Here is a 21,864-nt window from a genome sequence, read left to right as displayed (position 1 = left end):
ATGAGTGTAACAAGTGACATACTTGAACTATAGGTTGTGTTTCACGTGTGTTGGAGAAACTAATATTTCAAAGGTTTTATTTTGACCACAAGTGACAGCGCAGTTTCACCACCAATGATTTTTCTGCTCATGTCACCAGAACTTGAAACAATAGGCTCTGACAAGCTCTGATCTAGAAATTAGGAAGCTTGCCAGGCAATCACTGCCAGCAAACCATAAATGTTTCATGTGGCGCTGATATGGTAATCACTGGATCCCTACAATGACACCTTGTGATAGTTGGATAACGATGGCTGTCTTTCAGGCCTGTGTGACTCTGGACTCAGTCCAACAGCTGAGGCACAGCCTGAAGTGTGAATCAGACAGTTAAATAAGCCATGTTGCACCCAATGGGTAAATACAAGTCTCAAAGCTGAGTGAAGTAAAGGTGCAAAGGGTGTCCTCCAGTCTTCTACAGACATACAGCCTCTCTGGTGTAAGATGCCACACAAATGCATTCCTCCGAGTTAAATATGCATTGCGTTTCATGAAGTTTGTGAGTGGGTGCAGGTGCCCGTCGGTGGCACAGACCCAGCTGGAGGATGTGGCTGACTCGCTCCACTGGCGCTCAGGCTGGCATACTAACAGAGCCAGGGGTGCTTTCACAGTGAGTTGAAAGAGGCTGGCGCTGGTGCCACACACCCAGCGTTCAGAAACACGAGCTCCAGCTGCATGTCCACTAGCTTGCATTGCTAAAGAAATTAGAGACTGGAAATCCAAAGTGAATTTTCAACCTGTGACATGGGTCGTGTCAAGAATATTGATCTCTTGACATTCACAATCATGCACAACACCGCCACCTTAATCACATCTTCCTCTCGATGCATGCAAGATTCAGTGAGAGTAATTGTTGGGGTGAAAAAAAGAAATTTTCCAATCACAAGGGATGAAGCAATAAAAGGCCAACATGTCTAAAAGAGCTTAATGTATTATTTCTCTGAGGCTTATGTAAGCCTTTTATTAAAGTGAAACAATCTTGTCAGACACCTGTTGTTCTTTCAGGAGGTATTTATTGTTGGCCTATGTCAGCACACTGTAATCCCTAGCTAGAACATGGCTGTATTACCAGTGTGACCTATTCTTGGTCATCATCATAATTCCTGAGAGAGAGAGAGAGAGAGTGTGTGTGAGTGTGTGTGTGTGTGTGTGTGTGTGTGTGTGTGTGAGAGAGAGAGAGAGAGAGAGAGAAAGAGTGAGAGAGATTGAAAGGAGAGGCAAAGAAAGTGACAGTGTTCTTCTATGTGTGTGTGTGTGTGTGTGTGTGTGTGTGTGTGTGTGTGTGAGTGTGTGTGTGTGTCCAGTAATTGCAGGCACCCTTCAGCCATTTCAGTGGAGCATTTTTTTTTTTTTGACACCCAATGTCATGCAGAACAAATCGCCTATTGCTGACACCAGTGATTTCTTGTTTCCAGTGCTGAAAAGTGTGTGTGGAGGCAAAACAGTTGGGTCTTACTGACAGGGAGTTGGGCATTTCTGTGATTAAGTGGTAATAGCCCAGGACGTGACAGGGAAACAGGGGACTTTATTGGTCACAGGGCAAGTAAAACTGCACACCCTTGGGTCTATGGGCTATTTTTTTGAGAGAGCATATAATTACTTCAAGAGTTTTGCTCCAAAACTCTCTAAACTGGCAGTTAGGCAGTATTAAAAATATCTAATTTCTATCTTAAGTCTAGTAAATCTTTTATCAGTTGTACAGACTGTGTCATTGGTGTTTGTGAAGTACTAAGACATGACTGACACATGAACATTACAGTCTAAAAGCAAACAAGACTCTCATCATCCCACCACCTTCGCCACGCCTGCCTTGGATTCCAGTGTCTGCCTATGGGCTTAACCCACTAATTGTGGCCTGAGTTTCTATGATATTATTGCATACCTGTGGTTTGGTTTAAGGCCACAGTTATATTAAGACCTGGGCATTTCAACATATATAACGAAATACACTATTAGCTCAGATAATGTGTGTAGTCTGATTCATGTGTAAGGTTGTTGAGGTACAGTGTTTCACTGTTTGGAGAGAGTAAGCTTGAGAAACAGTGCTTAGTGAGTTTAAACCTAAAACAAGAGATGGGTGATAAACAATAATTAGAAAGCAATGTTTCTGTGGGGATATATAATAGTTATCTGAGGACTTACAGACAGGCATCTGGTACTGTAAGGTGGCTCCTGTGTGATATATGAATGGTGTTATGGGGACATCTACTGGCTATTGTGAAAGTAGGCAAAGAAGAGTTTTTCTACAGTAGATCAGCCGATTTATTCAAATCATCTGGTAGAATTCCAATACTATTGGTTTTGTGTACTGTATTTGTGCTATGAGATGATATTGTCATTATTGTACCTTTAATTCTCTTACTACTAGTACTCAATAACAAGATTTCAGGGATCTTACTGTACAGGGTGATGGAAAAGTTTTTAGAAATATTAAGTCATAAATCTAAATTGCCCCATTACAACCCTACTCCCTAAGAAATATATCTATTTTCAGAAGTTTTTGGTTTTATATAATTATAAGTTATGGATCTCTGTACATAATGGTTTAAATGCTGGTTCAAAGCCTTCCTACTTTTTTATTTAATACTGGAATTGTTGGGTCTTTGTACATTATAGAGTGTGGTCTAGACCTACTCTATATGTAAAGTGTCCGAGATAACGCTTGTTATGATTTGATACTATAAATAAAATTTAACTGAATTCCTCAGGATTTAGTTCTATAAGCAATATTGTAAATCCTTTTACTATATTTCCATTTACATTGTGTTGTTGTAAAAACAGAACAAAGTCAAAGATATTTAGTCTAAACAATATCAAAATCAGCTAAACCTACCATGTGCAATTTGCATTTAATTATGGAATGTAAACTGCGCCTCAGATCGTTAAAACCAAATTTCCAGAAACAATACAAAGGACCTGACCTCCGTGTCCTTAGTGGTAGCTACAGCCCTGTTCCTGTAATTCCCGTAGTATTCAAGTTAATGCACTTAGTTACCCTACCACACTGTTAGTAGGTTATATACTGTATACTGTAATAATAATTGTTGTTTTTAAAAATCACTTTTTGCTATCACCTGTAATTGTCCTATGATGGCTATTCATATGAAGACTTTGGCTGAAATACATAAGTTTATTATACAATATTATTAAATTCAGTGGTGGAAGATGTATTCCGATTATTTACGTAAGTAAAAGTAGCAATACCATAATGCAGAAGTACTCTGTTACAAGTAAATGTCCTCTATCCAAAATTTTAATGGAGTACCAAAGTATTATCATCAAAATACACTTAAAGTACCAAATGTACAAGTACTCATTATGCAGAATTGCCAATTTCAGAATAATGTATATTATGTTACTGGATTATAATTATTGATTAATGAATGTGTACATCACTTTAATGTTGCATTTGGTAAAGATGGGGCTAATTTGAAATACTTTACATACCCTATGTGCTGGGTAGTTTGTGAATTCACTAATGGGGATCAATAAAGTCTTATCTTATATTAACCTAAAATAATACACCATAGTTTATTTGTTGATTACATTGTGTATTATGAATCTAAATCAGCAAAGTAACAAAAATTATCAAATAAATGTAGTGGGGTAAAAAGTACAATATGTGCCTGAAATATAAAGTATGACTAGTAGTAACTGAAAGTAAAGTAAGTAGGCCTACCTCAAAACTATACTGAAGTACAGTAGGACTTATAGGCTAACTGATGATAATATTTCTGTGGGCAATAATGATGTGTCGTTGGTACTGAGTTATAGCGATCTTATTTTTGGCTCTTTCATGGTAGCCTATTTTATATGGGACTACTATAAAACCACTATGATCACTGTATGATAAATTACATTTTTTTAGTGAATTATTTTGGTCTTTCTAGAGGTTTAAATTCCAGGGTGTCCGTGTAGAAAATAAAATAAATGAAACTAATGATGTCGTCATTGGAGCAGCCCTGCTCCCTGACCCTAAATATATGAATGACATTGCACCAGACCACACAGCACGTCACAATGCGTGTAGCAGCCAATCATATTCCAGAAAGCGGGCAGTGTTGCTTGACGAACATCTGTCTCACCCAATCAGAGTTTTATAATAGGCATCAATACCCGCCTTCACTCCGCGTGTAGCCAATTAGGAGGGAGCAGTAATTACTAATTCATTACATTGCAAAGGGGAGTGACGCAGTTATTGTAGATCTATTAGATGCTCCATGATTTTTTTATATGACCTGAAATAACATTCTTTTCCGAGCCGTGGACGTAAAAATCTTCATTAAAAAACCTTAAAGAAGAGCGATTCCTGCTGTCATCTGGGGGCTGTATGTCGAATCTCTGCACCACTTGAATTTTGAATGCCATTCCGGTTAGAGGTTGCGGTACACCCCGAGGACTAGATGCGATAACCAGGAGGAGATATGCCGCAGCCGAAATCACGAAAAATCGCCATCCTCGGGTACAGATCCGTAGGTGAGTTCTGACCAGACGACTAGCGAGGGAGGGAAATGACATCTCAAGGGCCTGGGATGCGACGCTGAGGCTAGATAGCAGCGGCCTTTTGGGTCCATGTAATGTGCTTTATGCGGGCGGTTTACACCTCCTATAGTATTCTTAAATTATAGGCAGTAGGGTATGTCACGCATCATCTCACAGCGGTCAAATGAGATGAGACCTGGCCTTGCGGGTTTGATCACATGAGATCTCCCGTACTGTGTTCAACATTTATGTTTTTTCACGATAACTGTCCCTATTGATAGGTTTCCATCAGTGGCCATAGCCCTGGTTAATAGAACCAGGCTTTGTGAAGGCCTGAAGGACCACCAGGATTTGACGCATTACTGTGCGGTATATTTGATCGTATCTGAAACCAAAGAAGCGCAATGTGTATTGCGGTGAAAGGATGTTCAGGATGGCAAGATGGCACACGCAGATAGAACGACTCTAGGCCCAGCCAGCACTAACGCAACAACCTTGTAATATTCCCAGAAAGACTTGTATTGTGTTAGGTTTGCCTACTCTACAATGAGTTGATTTAGTAAACATCTCCCATGGTATTAATATAGGGTTTTGTGTTTTGGGCTTTAGTAGCCTACGTAGCTTTAAGTTTTTCTGGTATTCTAATAGTGTAGGATTTCTACATTTGTGTGGACAATCAGTCACTAATCCCTTTGTCATCTTCATGCTGAATAAGCGTTTGATGCTTTTGACAATCCCTTCCAATGATATTTAATCATTAAGACTCTATGTTACAATATTCCTTTGTGTTTTGCAGGAAAGTCCTCCTTGACAATTCAGTTTGTGGAAGGCCAGTTTGTGGACTCCTATGACCCAACAATAGAAAACAGTAAGTGGGGAGTTTGTGGACTGTTACAGTTTCATACACAAACAGGAAACTGTTTAGTCGAAGTAGTAAGCCACTTAGATCCTGATACAGCTCCTCTTGTGATCAGTTTAGTGCAAAGATGTCAGCCTAACCAATATAATAATATAACCAAAATATAATAGCTTTTGCTGTATTTCATAGTCCCTCTGCTCTTTTTTCCCCTCACATTGTATTTAATAAAATGGTGTAATTTATTTAGCAGAGATGGTCTTCAGGCTCTGCTATGAAACACTGCAGGAAACCCTGACGTATATTTTAACTTGAATGTGCATAGCATCTCTTTTTCGCAAATATGTGAGCTATAGGCTATAGTATCCTATGACACTTTACATGCTGTGATTGATCAGTTATTCAAGTGGGCTATGAGTCTGTTCGTCAAATCTCTTGATTATACAAAGTCAAGTTTAGTCCGTTTTATTTCTAAAGCCCCAAATCACAATTTTGTCTCAGAGGGCTTTACAATCTGAAGAACATATGACAACCTCTATCCTTAGACCATCAACTCTGATGAAAAAAAAATAAAACTAAACGATTGGTCAGCATGGTCGAATCAATATTATAATTGTTGTTTGGGAAAAGAAACAAAATTGCATCACAGGGTCCACTTACTTTGTGTTTCCAAAGCTTTTAGCTACATCTTGTGGCCTTCCTCAGTGGATGGAGTTGCTCAGTTGCCATGGAAATGGTTGAGTTGTTATCACGTGACCTAAGTATGGAGTTGCGCTCACATGATAACAGGTGGTTGTTTTTTTTAATGCAACATGTACTATAGCGCTGCAACTAATGGTTGTTTTCATTATCGATCAATCGATTCATTGTTTGGTTTATAAAATGTCAGAAAATAGTGAGAAAAAAATGAAGCATTGATCCAAAACTCAGCAATATTTAATTTACAATGACATAAAAGAGAGAAAAGCGGCAAATCAAAAATCTGAGAAACTGGAACTAGAGAATGTTTGGCAATTTAGCTTAAAAATGAAACAAATAGTTGCTGCTTTTTGGTCAGGTGACAAATCGATAATCTTTGCAGCTGTCATGATATAGATTACATTTCACACTTTACTCCTTCAAACCTCTGTTTATCACGTTGAACTTGATGATGGATGGATGTCAGTCAAAACTCTGACATCTCCAAATAATCTTCCTCTAAATGTTTGATTATACCTTTATTCTTTTCTTTTGTTTTCACATAAATGTTGCTTGTTACCATCATTGTAGACATCTCAAGTGTGCATCCTGATAGCTCTATAACATGATATCACTGAAAGAAGAACAGGGTGTGATGTTCCCTATTAACAAGTGTCCACCAGCTGATTACACCAAAAAGAAGAAAATAAAAAAAACATTGAAGAAATCAGCTGGTGTAGTATTTGGTCAAAGTAAACCGTATAGACTTTAATGGAATAAGCTTGGAAATCACAGGCTTGGAGAGAGCGAACTTGCTGGAAGGTACTTAAACGGTACATTTTGCCGAATGTGAGAACATACAGTAATTCATCAACCTCCTAAACACACATTCCCAGACACTCCAGAGATTTGAGTCTAAACTTTACCTGCAGGCTGTTTTTCTTTTTCCCTGACATGTTCTCTCACATATCGCCCTGCGTTTCTCGAGTGTGTGGTCTGTATCTATAAATATTCTCTGGATGGTTTACATAAAGTGAATTGTCAGCGTTATCAGCGAGATGCTGCAGGCAGTGCAATCCCTCAGTCCTGCAGATAATGTGACCCATCTCCAGGCAGATATTGACATTCCTGTGCTGGATGAACTCAGTGGCACTGAAATGGATCCATAAGGCGATCTGCACACTGAAAACGTAGAGTAATGAAGATAGAGTATGGTACTGTATAGTAGACATGGTGTTGTAGGCGATTTGCTGTATTTGTCAGTGTTATTGTAAAAGGAAATCGCTTGCTCTCCATCCATTAAAATGTTTAATTTATCATTTGTATTGGTTCATTTCTAACTTGTCTTTTCTTTTAACTTCAGCATTTACCAAAATGATCACGATAAATGGACAAGAGTACCATCTTCAGCTGGTAGACACAGCAGGACAGGTATGATGATTGATTTGAATGTGAATATGTGATGTTATGATAATGCTACTTCATAGTTTGGTGTTGATTTGGCGTCATTACTTAATTACTTTTAATTCCTTCTAATCCAAACCTGTAACTTTGCACACTAATTTCCTCACAATTTCTGTCTCTATAGGATGAGTACTCTATCTTCCCACAGACCTACTCCATAGATATCAACGGTTACATTCTGGTCTATTCAGTTACATCCAATAAAAGGTGCAATTTTACTTTTTTAAAGCAAACAAATCTCTACAAAGTTCTGTATAATGAGTTGAAATGCTAAAGAAGAATCTTTCCTCTTGGTTGTTCCAGCTTTGAAGTTGTACAAGTTATCCATGAAAAACTATTGGACATGGTGGGAAAAGTTCAGTAAGTATACAGCTGCTTCTTCTTCTTGTTTTGCTGCCCAAGGCATTCCAAAACTTATGTAATATATCATGCATAAATGACAATGTGCTGTTTTCCCTCTAATACAGAGTACCAATTATGCTGGTCGGAAACAAGAACGACCTACATATGGAGCGGTATGTCATAACACACACTTAAATTGTACATTAGGTCCACTAAATACAGTAGGTATACACATGCGGCATAGCACTTGCCAGTTTAAGTAATAATTTTTTGTGGAATTTCTTATCATTTTGTTGGCAGAAATGCAAAACTAAACGTTCCTCACATTTGATACAGATGTTAATATTTAGATGACCCGATAGAAGGGGGAAGCCATTTGTACCAAGCAGGCATAGTTATACTTCTCTATGTTTGTTTATGTAGCCCTTTATAAATACTTTACTTAGTAGAAGCAGAATTGTACTCTGTAGCCTTACTCTAGGTTTTTTCTTTCTTTAGAGTAATCAGTTGTGAAGAAGGAAAAGCCTTAGCCGATTCCTGGAACGCTGCCTTCATGGAGTCCTCAGCTAAAGAGAACCAGGTAAGAGCTGAAGCTGCAGATATTCAGCAGTAAGTACTTTGTTTATGTTTGACTTGGTTGTTATCAGAGCCTTTTTATCTGTTAAAAGGTACCCAATTAGAATGTCATTTTAATGCATGCTATATTACTAGTTGGCATTCATTTGATGGTTCAATTGTAACAAGGGTTTGGTGGGACCGGTCTGACAAAGGGCTCAGTATCATTTAAAGATGATTGATTTCACAGATCAAGATCAGTTTACACATCATGGGGAGCAAACTGTGACAGTTGTATAATGGCTTCTGTGGCATTGAAGGGACGTTATACTCTGATGATCATCAGGGTTATCCAAATGAATGCTTATGTTGCTCTGTGTCTTTTGGATGTGTAAATAACCGTTTGCTAACACGTTTCTATATCATTTTAAGGATAATCTATCAGTGTTGTGTTCACAGCTTGGTGCACTGCCCCCAAGTGGCCAAACATATCAATTATTGCAGATGTAACAATGGTTCAAAAGTTTATCCACCACAGCCTCCAAGACATAGCATCCATTATTCCTTATTTCCCTAATTTATATTAAGGGAGATGCTAAAGTTTGGCCAACATGAGCAAAAACAACGGCATATTTGTTGTGCCTAAATGTAACGTATGCTGCTGGAAAATTCAAAGTGGTGTGACCAAGACATGTGACAGCGTCCTCTCTCTGTGTGTGTGTGTGTGTGTGTGTGTGTGTGTGTGTGTGTGTGTGTGTGTGTGTGTGTGTGTGTGTGTGCGTGCTTGCGTGCGTGTGTATGTGTCTTGCTGTCTCTCTCTCAGACGGCCGTGGAGGTTTTCCGGAGGATGATCCTGGAGGCAGAGAAGATGGACGGCGGCGTGCAGCCAGGAAAAACGCCCTGTTCCATGATGTAGAGCCGCCCAATCAACACACAGGACACTGCACTGGGATATCCCGTTACTTGAAGGCTAGCTGCCAGTTCTCCTTCACCTCAGCTGACTCCACCCCTCCAGGGTCCTAAATATCCAATACTGTCTATTTATGGCTCTGACTCCACTGTTATTTATTAGTATTTCCTATTTTCTTTGTGTTTGATAAAAAAAAAAAAAAAAAAAAAAAAAAAGGATGAGTGGCAGTTCCCTTGTCTTATATTTCCCACAATCCACCCCACCCTCGTCTCTGTGCTCGGCACTGATGCAAAACACAGAACTTCATTTGGGTGTATCAGAAAAAATGTTTTCTTGTGCTCGGTAATAACGACTACCGTAACTAAGGCCAGAGATAGTAGTGGCTTGATGCATCTTAGCTTCTCATTATGCAGCTCCCATATATAGGCAAGGAGTCCTTCTCTGTTTTAATAACAAGAGATCAGAGAAATGTCGTGTCTACAATACATACGCTCTGAAAATGGATGAGTGAACATGGACGTTTCTTCTGATACATCACCAGCTGTTTGGTCCTTCCAATATATACAGCTCTTTTTCTACTTCATCTCCACGCAGTACCCACTTCTCTGTCCCTCAGTTTGTTTTCATAGCGGTCACTGTCAGCCAAAAAACTGCATCCATTTTCTAATGTTGAAAATGTTGTACAAATGTTTTTGATTGTAATCATTAAAGCAAAAAGTGGTTATGTAAAGCAGGGTTGAGTGTGGATTATTACTTTGGCTGAAGAGTGAGATTTTTGTCACCTGGCAGGCAGGGCAAATTTATTTACTTCAAAGATTAAAATACATTGAGGAGGGTGCACGGTGGATAATCTAAGTTTTTGAGATTCAGTACAAAGCTGCATGGTGAACCTTGAAATCTGTGATAACTAAATGCTGCTTTTCCATGTTTAGACAGAAACTTTTTAGGTTCTTTCTTCAATATGTTTTTTACTGTTGTGTGTAATGATGGTATTTTACATCAGAGATTTCAGATTTTTTTTTTTTTATCTCTGCTCTTCTTCTTCTGTACTGGTTTGAAGTGGGCGGGGCTCAGTTAGAAAAAGGTGATGTCAAGTACTTGTACTAGTGCACCAGTCAGGATTCAGCAATAATAAAATCTGGCGACAGCTGGTGGGTTGTTTGCTCACTGTCGATCCAATCTGATCAAGCCAAACCCTTGCAGTCCGGATGAAGCAGATTAGCAGAGTTTTTCTCTTAATAAATGATAACTTAGTACGTTATTGTAAACTTTGAGGACAGTTTTGGTCATGAATATTAAATGGAATAAAGGTAATGGGGTCAGAAGTCAGTGCAAAGCACGAGATATGCTTTTCTTCAACTTCATCCAACCCAATCTGCTGAAAATTAAACTCTTGCCTGAACATGAAAAAAACTTTGTTGTTGACTTGGCGTGGCTGTCAGAAAGTAATAAGAACACTCCAAAGACTTCCAGACATAATAATAAGAACATAGCACTTGCTCTTTGTCAAACTTTTTTATTTGTCAAGGGAAAGGATTGACAAAACAAATTTAGTTTTTCTAGCCACTTTGAGTTCATACATGCTTTCACACCTGGGAGCCGCTTGCAGCAGTCGGCAGGGGTCCCTGGGTTTAAGTGCCTTGGTCAAAGAGACTCCAATACATTGTCATTTTATAAGGTGTTGCACAAGTCTTCGGTACAGCACTTGATGTTGATGTAGGAGTTTGTCTTCAGCATTTCGCAGTCTGACAGAGCCATGCATTTCTGGTATTGGCCATCTAAGAAAGTAAAAAAAAAGGAAACGGTTTAAAGAAAAGCATGTCCTTTTATTATGTAAGAAGCGCCTCGCTGTGGTATAGCGCAATTGTAATTTTCTTACACATTATTCACAAACATCTGACAAACAGTTCAATCCACAGAGAAATGCACACAGACCGTATTCAGAAACATGCAGATGTTTATCTTTAGTGAACGTCTCTTTTAAAGTGATGGTTCGGAGTAATTTCAGCCTAGGGTCCTTTGCACCATGACCTCTAGCCAAAAACCCCGCAGAAGCCAGCAGGCAAGTGTTCATAAACTTCTGGTGTACTTACAAACTTTCCAATCCATCGTTTTATGAGTAGATAACCTATATGTACTACTGTAGACGTTTGGTATTATTTCGGGCATTATTAGTGGGGTCATTTACCAGATACAAATGTGTGTCCATTAGCCCCTGCGCTAAGCTATTCAGCTGATAACGCTACGCTACGCTAACTCTCCCAATGTTAGACCCAGGTGAAAAAAGCTTCTCGGGGGGTGTTTGGCTCGAGGTCATGGTGCAAAGGTCCCTAAGGTGAAATTACTCCGAACCATCACTTTAACTTGACTATGATCCACAGCAATGATAATATTGTATTTTATTGTGTTTTATGTACTGAGGTCATGCATTTGTTAATTATAGAATAGTTTTGAGTATGCTGACAAACTCACATGGTTCTCTGAGGAAGCTGGCAGCAGCGCAGGCATCCTTCTCTGGTTTGCAGCTCTCTACAGTGAGGTCACAGAGTCCCCCAGCCCTTTTGGAGACACACCGGTGGCAGTCCAAGGCTTCACCTGAAAACAAAAAACAGCAAAGCAATATTTCATTCTTTAATTCTTCTTCTTTTTCTGTGGCCTTAGTGTATCTCAATAAATTCTGCCATAATTTGGACAATGTGTTTTCTGGAACAATGAGTATATGCAACTTGTTAGTAAGGATTTAGTCTACTTAAATGTTAAGGGTGTGCATGAAGCAACATTGGATGATATTGTGCTCTCACAGATAAATCAATTACTTTCATTTCTTAGCTATGACTCCCACAATCTGTTGCGAAATGAAAAGAATGCCTTTGAGTGTCTGACAAGTCTGCTGAAATTGTGTTCCTGTAGAGCAAAGACTAAAAAGACAAAAGCAGATGTCTCTGTTGCACAGCAGCAGAGGTTGTGTTTATTCAGTGGAGAATCAGTGACAGACTCACCAGCTGTAAACAGCATGGTGACGGTTAAAGCCAAGACCAACAACTTCATTGTTCTGTTCATTACTGCAACCTTTGAGGAATAAAACACAGATTTCATGATACAGCAGACAGTAGCCTACAATACCTGCAGTAACCCAGATTTCATGGCATTCTCATTAAACAGTGTTTTACTGTTTAGGCTTTTTTAGATACTTATCTCCCAATTTTCCTTAAATGATTTGAATTATATAAATATATGACATAGTTTAAATTATTGAAATTCTGAGCAAAAACAAGTGTTGACATTTGATAGTAAATATATGGCAAAAAATATCAAATATAGATTTTTTATTTATTGTTATTAAACGCATGTCAAAAAAAGAATTGAAGGTAAAATACACCAAATAAGATAACTTATATAAGTATTACTTTATATGTACGTACCTTGATGATTCGTCCGTCTCGATTTCTGCCAAAGACTGAGATGTATTCATCCACTTTCCCCCTTTTTTGTACCTGTTCGTACTTTGTCCTGTCATGGTAACGTCCCATTGAGAGGTGTATCACTGTTAAGTCTATATACTTAGCATTGACTACTCCTCACCCTGGGTACACTGTGTTCAGGGGCTACAGTTTCTCAATGCTCAGATTCATGCATTATGCAAGAGCTTTCCACCCTTTGTCCACTACTGTATATAATGTATGAGGCTTTTGTATGTATTTGTCACAGACTCAGATAAAGATTTATATCAGCTGGATTTAAACCTTAGGAGGACAAGAGGATATGAGTGAAAGGTACAGTATGTTTGCTTTAGGGCGATTTTGTCTGATCTATATGAGTGTAATACCTTTAGCTCAGTGCTCTGTAACTAACCTTAGCTCCAGACAAATTAAGTCTATACAAAGAATTGACTTGAACTAGCACTTATATAATTCTAATATATATATATATATATATATATATATATATATAATTTCTAATGAAAGAGAATGAAAGAATGGCACTCTCACCAGCTGTCATACAATTCAGAGCACATACAGAAAACCAATCCATGGTGGATGGCTGGCTGAAATAGCAGTTATCAATGGCAAAAAAAAAAGTCCAAGTCCATGCGATTTTTAAATCTACACGCCCAAGACAATTGTTTTACACTATTACTTACTTTACTTATGAAGCTTAGCGTAATTTCTTTCAGGAAGACTAATGTTACTCACTCATTCTCATTATGAGGTCACGATGGTAATTAGATGACGTCACAATGGTCTAATCGCCAAACACTTTTCTCATTTGTTATTTTTATTGGGCACGTCAGTAAATAATTGTTCAATCAAAAATGAAGTCTCTCCTGATTGAAATGGCTTTGATTGACTGCTTTAGTGTGAACGCCAAACCTTGTTGAACTTTCTAATCGCTAAAAACCCACTCAAGTGCAATAAATCATTTCAAACTGTGTTTTTATCTCCGCACTGCAGATAAAGAGAAAGAGAGCAAGAGAGAGAGAGAGAGAGAGAGAGAGAGAGAGAGGGCTGGGGCGGGGGGGGGGGGGGGGTGGAAGTCATACATTACATTAAAACAGGTTGTATCTGTTTTGTATCCTGCTCCACTTGCCTAACCTTAAAACTGGTAGTCTTTGATGTTGCAACTGAGATAAATTCAGTTTCAACACATCCAGGGTTGGTACTGGATCAGCATCAGAGAAAAGAAAAAAAACAGAATCATCTGTAAAGAAAAGCTGGAGTGAAATCTGCTTTGGAGTATGGCATCTGGATGCTCTGTTCAACCTGCCACCATTGAAACTCACAGACATGGACTGGGACAACACCTCATTGTGTCTACATTTTCCCAGTTCCTCGCCCAACTTGTCAGAAGACAGAAGTCTTGTTTGTACTGGGTCATACATGTCCTTTCACCTCTGCTTTAACGTTCCCTCTCTGTTTGCTTTCCCTCCTCGCCTCCCCTTGTTTGGACACCACCCAAATATTATTCCACAACCCTGACTCAGTGCAACATCACTCCCAAAGCCCAATCATAGCAAAATCTCTCTCACTCTATTGTTTCGACCCCCCTAGAGCCAAACTCCAATATCAGCACTGGCACATGTAAGGGAAACTGTCCATGTGGCAAAATGTCTAAACCCCCCATTGTTGTGCTTTTGTTGCCTCTGCCTCGCGATACAACCACACTCTCTGTTGGCCATATATATCTGAGCGTCCACATTTTTCCACTCTTAGACAGTGTGACCAGTGTGGAACAGCTAACGGTGGAAAATGTCTCAGTACTCAGGAAAGGTGAGTACCACAACAAGGGATGCAGTCACAGTTAAAGTTAATCATATCCTGTGTATCACAAACAAATGTCAATCACAAAGGCAGTAATATCTGGCTGATCCAACTTCAGATTGTAATTTTAACAGTGTTGAGTGGCACATTTACAAGATATATTTTAGACTATTTGCAGCACTTTCCATACAAGTATCTGTTAGGAGAAAACTATTGAAATCTTCACTGCAAAAAAAACAACAGATCGTGTTCTATGAGGGAAAATGTTTCACTGGGAGGAAACTGGAGATCTGCAGTGACTGCGACAACTTCCAGGACCGTGGCTTCATGAACAGGGTCAACTCTGTCCGTGTGGAGAGCGGGGCCTACATCTGCTATGACCACCCAGACTTTAAGGGCCAACAGTACATTCTGGAGCATGGAGAGTACCCCGAATTCCAGCGCTGGAATGCTCATAACGATCACATGGGCTCCTGCAGGCCGATCAGGATGGTAAGAGTGTGCGTGTGTGTGTGTGAGAGAGTGTGTGTGCGTGCGCGTGTGTGTGTGCATGTGTGTGTGTGTGTGTGCATGTGTGTGTGTATGGCATATGTGAAAAAATGTTTTCTGATAAATTAAAGTCAGACTGATTTCAATAACTTGGATTCATAATAATGCAGTAGTTAGTCTTGCAGTACAGATGCATATTAACATGCATATAGTAACGCCATCAGCTGAAAGAAAACACTTGAGACATACTGTGGCTGTGGGCTATACATATTATCCTTTATGAACATTTACACTTTAGATTTCTAAAAGTAAAGTGTTTGCACAAACAATACAGCCACTGTCACATAAAGGTGGAGGCTTTGATCCTTTGCAAAAGGCCAAAGCGAAACGTTCTGCTATGACTTAGCGAGACGGCATGTCATTATCCTCCGCAGCATGGAGAGCACTACAGGATGGAGCTGTTCGAGGGAGACAACTTCTCAGGCCAGTGTGTAGAGCTGTGTGACGACTGTCCTTTCCTGCAAGCCCGAGGCCTGACCAAGAACTGCATCAACTCCCTGAAGGTTTATGGAGATGGAGCGTATGTATCTCTGCAGCAGGGGGGACACTTAGTTAGATTGAACCTGTTAGAACACATGAGCACCAGAATATGTGCTAGAATATTCTAGTGTACTGTGTCTTCATTGATGGACTTGTGAAATGTATATCTATGAGATCCTGTCAAATTCTTTAAAGGGTCAGCTGTATTTATTTGGAACTTTATTGTCAGAAGGAAAAATGGGGAAAGAGAGAGAGATGTGGGGGGGGGGGGAGAGAAGAGAGATGACTAGGCATAGATATCCATTTATAGCCATCATAACAATACAATGGAGATGAATAATGTAATGATAATGTTGTTAGAAACCACAAGAGGTAAGTAAGAAAATGTGTTTTGGTATTTTAAACCTTCACTTTAGACAATATATATAAACCAAGTCAGATAGAATATTCTCAGAAATATGTCATAAACGTTACTTTCTATCCCTTCACTTAGATAAATATTGCATATTTAACATTGTAAATGGCAATTTTTTAATTTATTTTAATGTTATTTATCAATTTTCCCAAACAGCTGGGTGCTGTATGAGGAGCCTAACTACCGCGGCCGCATGTACATCGTGGAGAGAGGAAACTACTGCAACCACATGGAGTGGCAAGCAGAAAACCCCAACATCAAGTCTGTTCGCAGGGTGGCAAACTACTTCTAAACCATCTCATTGTCACTGGCAATGTGACTGCGGGGATGAGATCATCCACTGAGGAAAAACACACCCCACTGTCAAGTAATCTCACTCTGACTCTGTGGGGCTGTAAAATAATAAAAGATGAAGAAAATGTATGACATTGTTTGTTGTTTTTATTTTTGTACTGAATTATTTAAAGGCTGAAATAAAGTAGTGATCCGACAATATCTTTATTCTTATTTCCAGGTTTTCTCCTTTTATTCTCACTCAGTGTGAACAGTAACTTAACCACCACATTTCATTGTAGAAATGGCTGCAGGCTATGATTCAGGTAATTGCTCCCTCTCATATACCATAACTTAATACTTTTTCCTCATACTAATGGATCCATTACCAAGTTAAATAAGATACTCTGGACACCACTGAACACGGATAATAGATAGGTAGATTGGCATTTAATACATCCAGGAGGGAAATGAAATGGTTTTAAGAGTAAAAAACGGTTTTAAAAAAACACACAACAAATGCTCGAATTAAATCTTACAAAGACAGAAAGCAGTCAGCCAGCCGTTTAATAAACTCATTCCCTCATACAAGTGAATGTTTGGCAGTCGCAGTCAACAACAGAAACTGCGTGTCCTCCCTACACATACAGTGTATAAAGTCTCTGCACCTGCCCTGGGGGAGCTCCAGGATCTCTGCTACCACCTAGTGTCATTTATCTATTTAACTGTGAAGTCGTGACGCCCACCCTAGGGTTGTCAAAGTAGTCACAATCAGGATTTTTAACAGCAGTGACGCTTAATTCTTCCTTGAATACAAAAGCGAAAAAAAGAACAGAAACACTAATTCTGAATAATGTATTAATTAATGTTGTACATTCTTGGTTTATCCATGTGAATTTAGTTTGTTCATCCAGTTTTTCATTATATTAAGCACACAACATGTATTTATGATATGTACAACACAGTATAAGTAGTTACCTGTCTGGCATAAGTTGTATTGAACAGCCTTTTACAACATTATTAGCTCATAGTTAACACAGATGATCAGTGATCCCACTAAAATAACAAATCACTCTAAAACTCTAATAGACCTGGTGTTCTCTAACAAAGTAGATAGAATGATAAAAACATAAAATTTCTTGACTGGCTTGTCTGACCACAATGCCATATTCTTTTATAGAAAGCTGACTAAAAAACAATTGAGAAGTGTTAGTACAAGCACTAATATAAAACAAACATTTATTCCAAAGAGCCAAGAACAATGTTTAACTGAGGTTCTAAATAGTCTTGATTGGTCTAGCATACTATCTTGTGATGACACTAATAAATGTTGTGATCTACTATACTCCTCTATTAAAGGGGTTCTGTCTCAGTTTCAGAAAGTGGGTCATTTAAAGAAACGAGTTTATTCCTTGCCTTGGATCAATAGTGAGTGTAAACAGCTTATGACACTCAGAGACAAATTACTTAAAAAATCATTACAATCTGGATTAATTACTGATCGATTAAATTTTGTATCCACAAGGAATAAAGTCACACAAACTTTGAGAATGGCAAAAGCTAATTTTTTCATGACTGTAATTAATGGTGCCAAAGGAAATTGTAAGCTAATTGGGGAAAATATAAACAAACTTCTTGGTAAAAGTAAGCACAATGCTGATAAAGACCTTGAACTCAAATTTGCTAATGAATTGGTATCAGAGCCTCTCAGCCTAGCAACTAAATTGAATGAGTATTTTCAAAGTACCATTGATTGTTTTCTAATTCGTGTGATTCCCAACAAAACAGTGGCAACATAGACCCCCATATAGATGCCTTAACTCAAAATTCAAAGTTTAACATTGAAATAATTACAGAAAATGATGTAGAAAACATAATCTCAAAATTGAAAAGTTCTAAAGCAAGGGATGTATTTGGATTTGATACCAATCTTCTGAAGCATTATAAATCTTGTATCTTGGTGCCTGTGACCCATCTTATTAATTTATCAATCACGCAGGCAGTCGTTCCTTTGAGCTGGAAGGTGGCAAATGTCATACCAATATATAAATCGGGTGAAAAATTAGATCCTGCTAATTATTGACCTATTAGCATACTCCCTATCTTCTCAAAGATAGTAGAAAAGTGGGTCGCTAACTCTATTATTCCTCATCTTAATGATTCCATTCCGGGTTTGCACCCAATGCAATTTGGATTTCGTTGTCTTCACTCAACTGAAATGGCTGTCTGTGTTTTTGTTGAGAAGGTGAAGTCTTATTTAGACAAAAACAGTTATGTTGCGGCTGTTTTTGTTGACTTTAAGCGTGCGTTTGATACTGTGAATCACCTTAAGCTCTTGTCTAGACTGTTAACATTTAACTTTAGTAATCAAACTGTTAAATGGATACAGTCTTATCTATCAGATAGAAAACAATGCGTGCAAATAAAGAATAGTAGGTCACCCTATCTTCACTATACGCAAGGTGTCCCTCAGGGATCAATTTTAGGCCCATTGCTGTTCTCACTCTATGTAAATAACTTGCCCAATGTGTGCAAAAATGTGGACATGATTATGTATGCAGATGATACAGTAATTTTTACACAGGCAAAAAGTGCTGGTGATGCAGCCCATCAACTTTCATTAGCCTTAAATGACTTACAAACATGGCTGAATGATTCATGCCTGTGCCTTAATGTTAAAAAGACCGTATCAATGTTTTTTAGTAAACCTAAAACAACCGTGGCCGCAGTAAAAGTTCGCTTGGGTGGACATGAATTAGTTAATGTTGAGGAATTTAGATATTTGGGAGTGTTAATAGACTCAAAACTATCCTTTAAAAAACATGTTAAAAAAGTAGTAAAAACGGTAAATGTTAATATACGGAATTTTAGACATATTCGTACATCATTAACGGATATAGCAGTGATTACATTCCTGCATTCTATGATACTAGCTCATATTGAGTACTGTATCACAAGTCTTATATGAGTCATGCAGCTATTGGGCCAATTGAAGTATGCTACAAAAGAGCATTGAAAATATTAGACAAGAAACCTTTGTCATATCACCATTGTTAAATTTTAGATAAATATAAGTTTTTAAATTTTGTTAATTTCAAATTATTTAAATCAGCCTGCCTTATCTATAAGGTTATACATGGTCTGGCGCCTCCACCATTGAGCGATTTTATAAAACAAAAGTCTAGCAGTGTTGCTCGAGTGACTAGAGCCACTATGACAGGTGATTGTGAATTGGCATTTAGGCAGACCGCCTTTTCACAGAACGTTCTGTCATATCAGGGAGTGCGTTTCTGGAATAGCATTCCACTGTCAGTGAGGGAAAGCACAAGTCTTTCTATCTTTAGGAGTCATTTAAAAGTGTGGTTGAGGGACATACAGACTTGCGATCATGTTTAGTTAATAATTATATATCAGACTTAAAACAGAGTTGGTGTTATAAAAAGGGACACAATTATTAGTGTAATATGGGTTGTGCAATAAATGTCAGTATAACATGGGTTGTGCTATAGGGGTCAGTGTAATGTGGGTCAGTGCAACATAGAATGGTGTAATATGGATCAGTGTAATATCAAGACAGTTTGTGGTTTGTTCACTATAGTCGATGCTTTCTTGTTTTCTATATGTCCCTTGTTGTCCACTCTTGTTGTTGTTTGTTTTAACATGATGTGATCACTGTTCTTGTCCTTGTCCCTTTGTATATAGTCTGCATATAGTGTCTTTGTATGTATTCATTAATTTGTGTGTAACACCAACCTGCTAGGGGGTCTGCAGATGGAAATTAGCCTAAGGCTATAATCTGGCATATTTACATTTGTGAAAATGTTCATTAATATGTATTGTCCCCCTTTTCTTTCAAATAAATAAATAAATATATAAATAAATAGTTTGATGTTTTTTATGCACCACTGCATCATTTCTCCCCATGTTCTCATTCTTTTAGGAATGCCACACCACGGTTGTGGCCGGTGGACCTTTAATGAACACTCATGTGATTTCTCTTCCAACTGTCATGACAACAGAACACCTATCTTTACAAGGTTACGCTCATGGCCTCTCTATCAAGTTACAGGGTCAATATAGGAGAGCTTAATGAGGAAATGCTTTGTCTTGAGTTACACTGAGTGGCACTAGTTTAAGAGCGATTACCTATACGGCTAACCTTATTCCGGGGCCATTTGCTGCATGAATTGTCTGGGTGTCACCAACATGCCATTAGTCTGGATGTCAAAGATGAGAAAGAGAGAGGGAAACTGTGAGCAAGGCCTAATGACATTTTAACAATGTCATTGCTGATTTTCTATGATGATGGGATCTATTATTTTACATGAAGGATTTCCATTTTGAAAGAGTGTATTAAATGCTGTAGCCTACAAAGTGAACATGTGCCATGATATTTTGTTATTGTTATCTATTTTATTTTATTAATAAGCCTTGTTTAATTGCTCTAATGGAGGTATGCGTTTCCTGGGGAGATTACAAAAGAGAAGCATACCCAATTAGTCAAAGGAAATGACTTGAACTTGACCTTTTTAAGGGAAATACTTCTAAAAGTAAGTTAGAAGCAGCCAACAAGCCAACAAGTCTGTTGGCTTGGAGACTGGGTCGGTGGGCAGGCTCACCAACCCTTTGTCATGTCACATCTTGTTTAGCAATTATCAAGAGAAATACTATTAAAAGAATATCATGTTTGGAAATTAGGGAAGAGTACTGTCACACACTTCCTGTTTTGTGATAACAAAAATGCTTAGCGATTCATTATGAGCAATGGTTTGGCTCTATTTTGGTTTTGCTGTGTGAGGTATATTTTATATTTAACACTGCCTAGTGGTAATATGAGTAATTAGAACGAATACATTTTAAATAGCATTTTTTTTTATCCTGTTACTCCAAATTCGGTCGGTTATTTTTAGCACTGTTATGCATAAAAGATCATTCAGATAGAAAAAAAACCTCAGAATTTATTATACTTTTTGTGAGATATTAATCACATTAACATCGATAAATATATATAGGCCTACTAAATAATGTAAATATTGTACGAGCTAATACGTTCATATTTAAAAGTACTGGCTATTTAAAAATATAGACTGTGTATATCAGCCTATAGATTTGACTTTATATGGTGAGCTGTTCTTTCACAGTTAAAATATTGCAATACATTATTTCAACACACGTAGGCTGTTTTTGTTTTCTAAAAACGGAAATTATATTGCAGAATCCTTTATGCGTAACCAGTAAAAATCATTAGGCATTAGCCTACCTCATAATGTAATTTAAACCCCGGGCAAAATAATAAGAACCGAAAAGTAGACTATAAAATACCAACTCTGACCACAAAAAGTGCAAGTGTTTATCAGCTGGAACCGGGACAAATACCAACGTGGAAAGCACACATATATCCCCAACGCCTCATATTCCTACTGTTAGGCTTCTTTTATTATTTAAATTGTTATATATAGGCTCTATTATGTTAGATACAAGGCTAAAATGAAGTCATTTCAGGCGTGTTTCGGAGTCGTGTTAAGGTCACTCGCTGGCTGCCTGAATTCCCCTCTTTGTGTTTACA

The 21,864-nt window shown here is 38.2% G+C and overlaps 3 protein-coding genes across 3 annotated transcripts; 2 read left to right on the top strand and 1 right to left on the bottom strand.

Moving 5' to 3' along the window:
• Window positions 1–4,209: 4,209 nt before the first annotated feature.
• Window positions 4,210–10,053, top strand: rheb (Ras homolog, mTORC1 binding). The gene is made up of 8 exons (XM_028594198.1): window positions 4,210–4,512; window positions 5,315–5,386; window positions 7,416–7,483; window positions 7,641–7,723; window positions 7,820–7,876; window positions 7,984–8,031; window positions 8,357–8,438; window positions 9,237–10,053. Exons 1-8 carry the CDS (start codon window positions 4,461–4,463, stop codon window positions 9,327–9,329), a joined length of 555 nt encoding a protein of 184 aa, XP_028449999.1. The 5' UTR covers window positions 4,210–4,460; the 3' UTR covers window positions 9,330–10,053.
• A 775-nt stretch (window positions 10,054–10,828) lies between these two features.
• On the bottom strand, window positions 10,829–12,853 carry ly97.3 (lymphocyte antigen 97, tandem duplicate 3). The gene is made up of 4 exons (XM_028594311.1): window positions 12,746–12,853; window positions 12,323–12,392; window positions 11,796–11,918; window positions 10,829–11,101 (listed from the first exon to the last, which is right to left on the bottom strand). The coding sequence occupies exons 1-4, from the start codon at window positions 12,851–12,853 to the stop codon at window positions 10,995–10,997; spliced, it is 408 nt and encodes a 135-aa protein (XP_028450112.1). The 3' UTR covers window positions 10,829–10,994.
• Window positions 12,854–14,547: 1,694 nt separating this feature from the next.
• Window positions 14,548–16,317, top strand: LOC114565906 (gamma-crystallin N-A). Its single transcript, XM_028594237.1, has 4 exons — window positions 14,548–14,590; window positions 14,825–15,073; window positions 15,505–15,650; window positions 16,182–16,317. The coding sequence occupies exons 1-4, from the start codon at window positions 14,570–14,572 to the stop codon at window positions 16,315–16,317; spliced, it is 552 nt and encodes a 183-aa protein (XP_028450038.1). The 5' UTR covers window positions 14,548–14,569.
• The last annotated feature ends 5,547 nt before the right edge of the window (window positions 16,318–21,864 follow it).

This window comes from Perca flavescens, chromosome 12, assembly GCF_004354835.1.
Source record: "Perca flavescens isolate YP-PL-M2 chromosome 12, PFLA_1.0, whole genome shotgun sequence".
Taxonomy (NCBI): domain Eukaryota; kingdom Metazoa; phylum Chordata; class Actinopteri; order Perciformes; family Percidae; genus Perca; species Perca flavescens.
Note: the sequence above shows the minus strand (reverse complement) of the source record. Positions and strands in the feature narration are given on the sequence as shown.

Bases quoted from the DNA above. Each gene is read 5' to 3' on its own strand.
- rheb (XM_028594198.1), top strand. From the start codon at position 4,461: ATGCCGCAGCCGAAATCACGAAAAATCGCCATCCTCGGGTACAGATCC. The intron at 7,724-7,819 runs GTGCAATTTTAC...TGGTTGTTCCAG, and splicing joins TCAGTTACATCCAATAAAAG to CTTTGAAGTTGTACAAGTTA. The intron at 7,877-7,983 runs GTAAGTATACAG...CCTCTAATACAG, and splicing joins GACATGGTGGGAAAAGTTCA to AGTACCAATTATGCTGGTCG.
- ly97.3 (XM_028594311.1), bottom strand. From the start codon at position 12,853: ATGGGACGTTACCATGACAGGACAAAGTACGAACAGGTACAAAAAAGG. The intron at 11,919-12,322 runs GTGAGTCTGTCA...TTTTGTTTTCAG, and splicing joins CACCATGCTGTTTACAGCTG to GTGAAGCCTTGGACTGCCAC. The intron at 11,102-11,795 runs GTGAGTTTGTCA...TTACTTTCTTAG, and splicing joins CAGCTTCCTCAGAGAACCAT to ATGGCCAATACCAGAAATGC.
- LOC114565906 (XM_028594237.1), top strand. From the start codon at position 14,570: ATGTCTCAGTACTCAGGAAAG. The intron at 14,591-14,824 runs GTGAGTACCACA...AAAAAACAACAG, and splicing joins TGTCTCAGTACTCAGGAAAG to ATCGTGTTCTATGAGGGAAA. The intron at 15,074-15,504 runs GTAAGAGTGTGC...TATCCTCCGCAG, and splicing joins CCTGCAGGCCGATCAGGATG to CATGGAGAGCACTACAGGAT.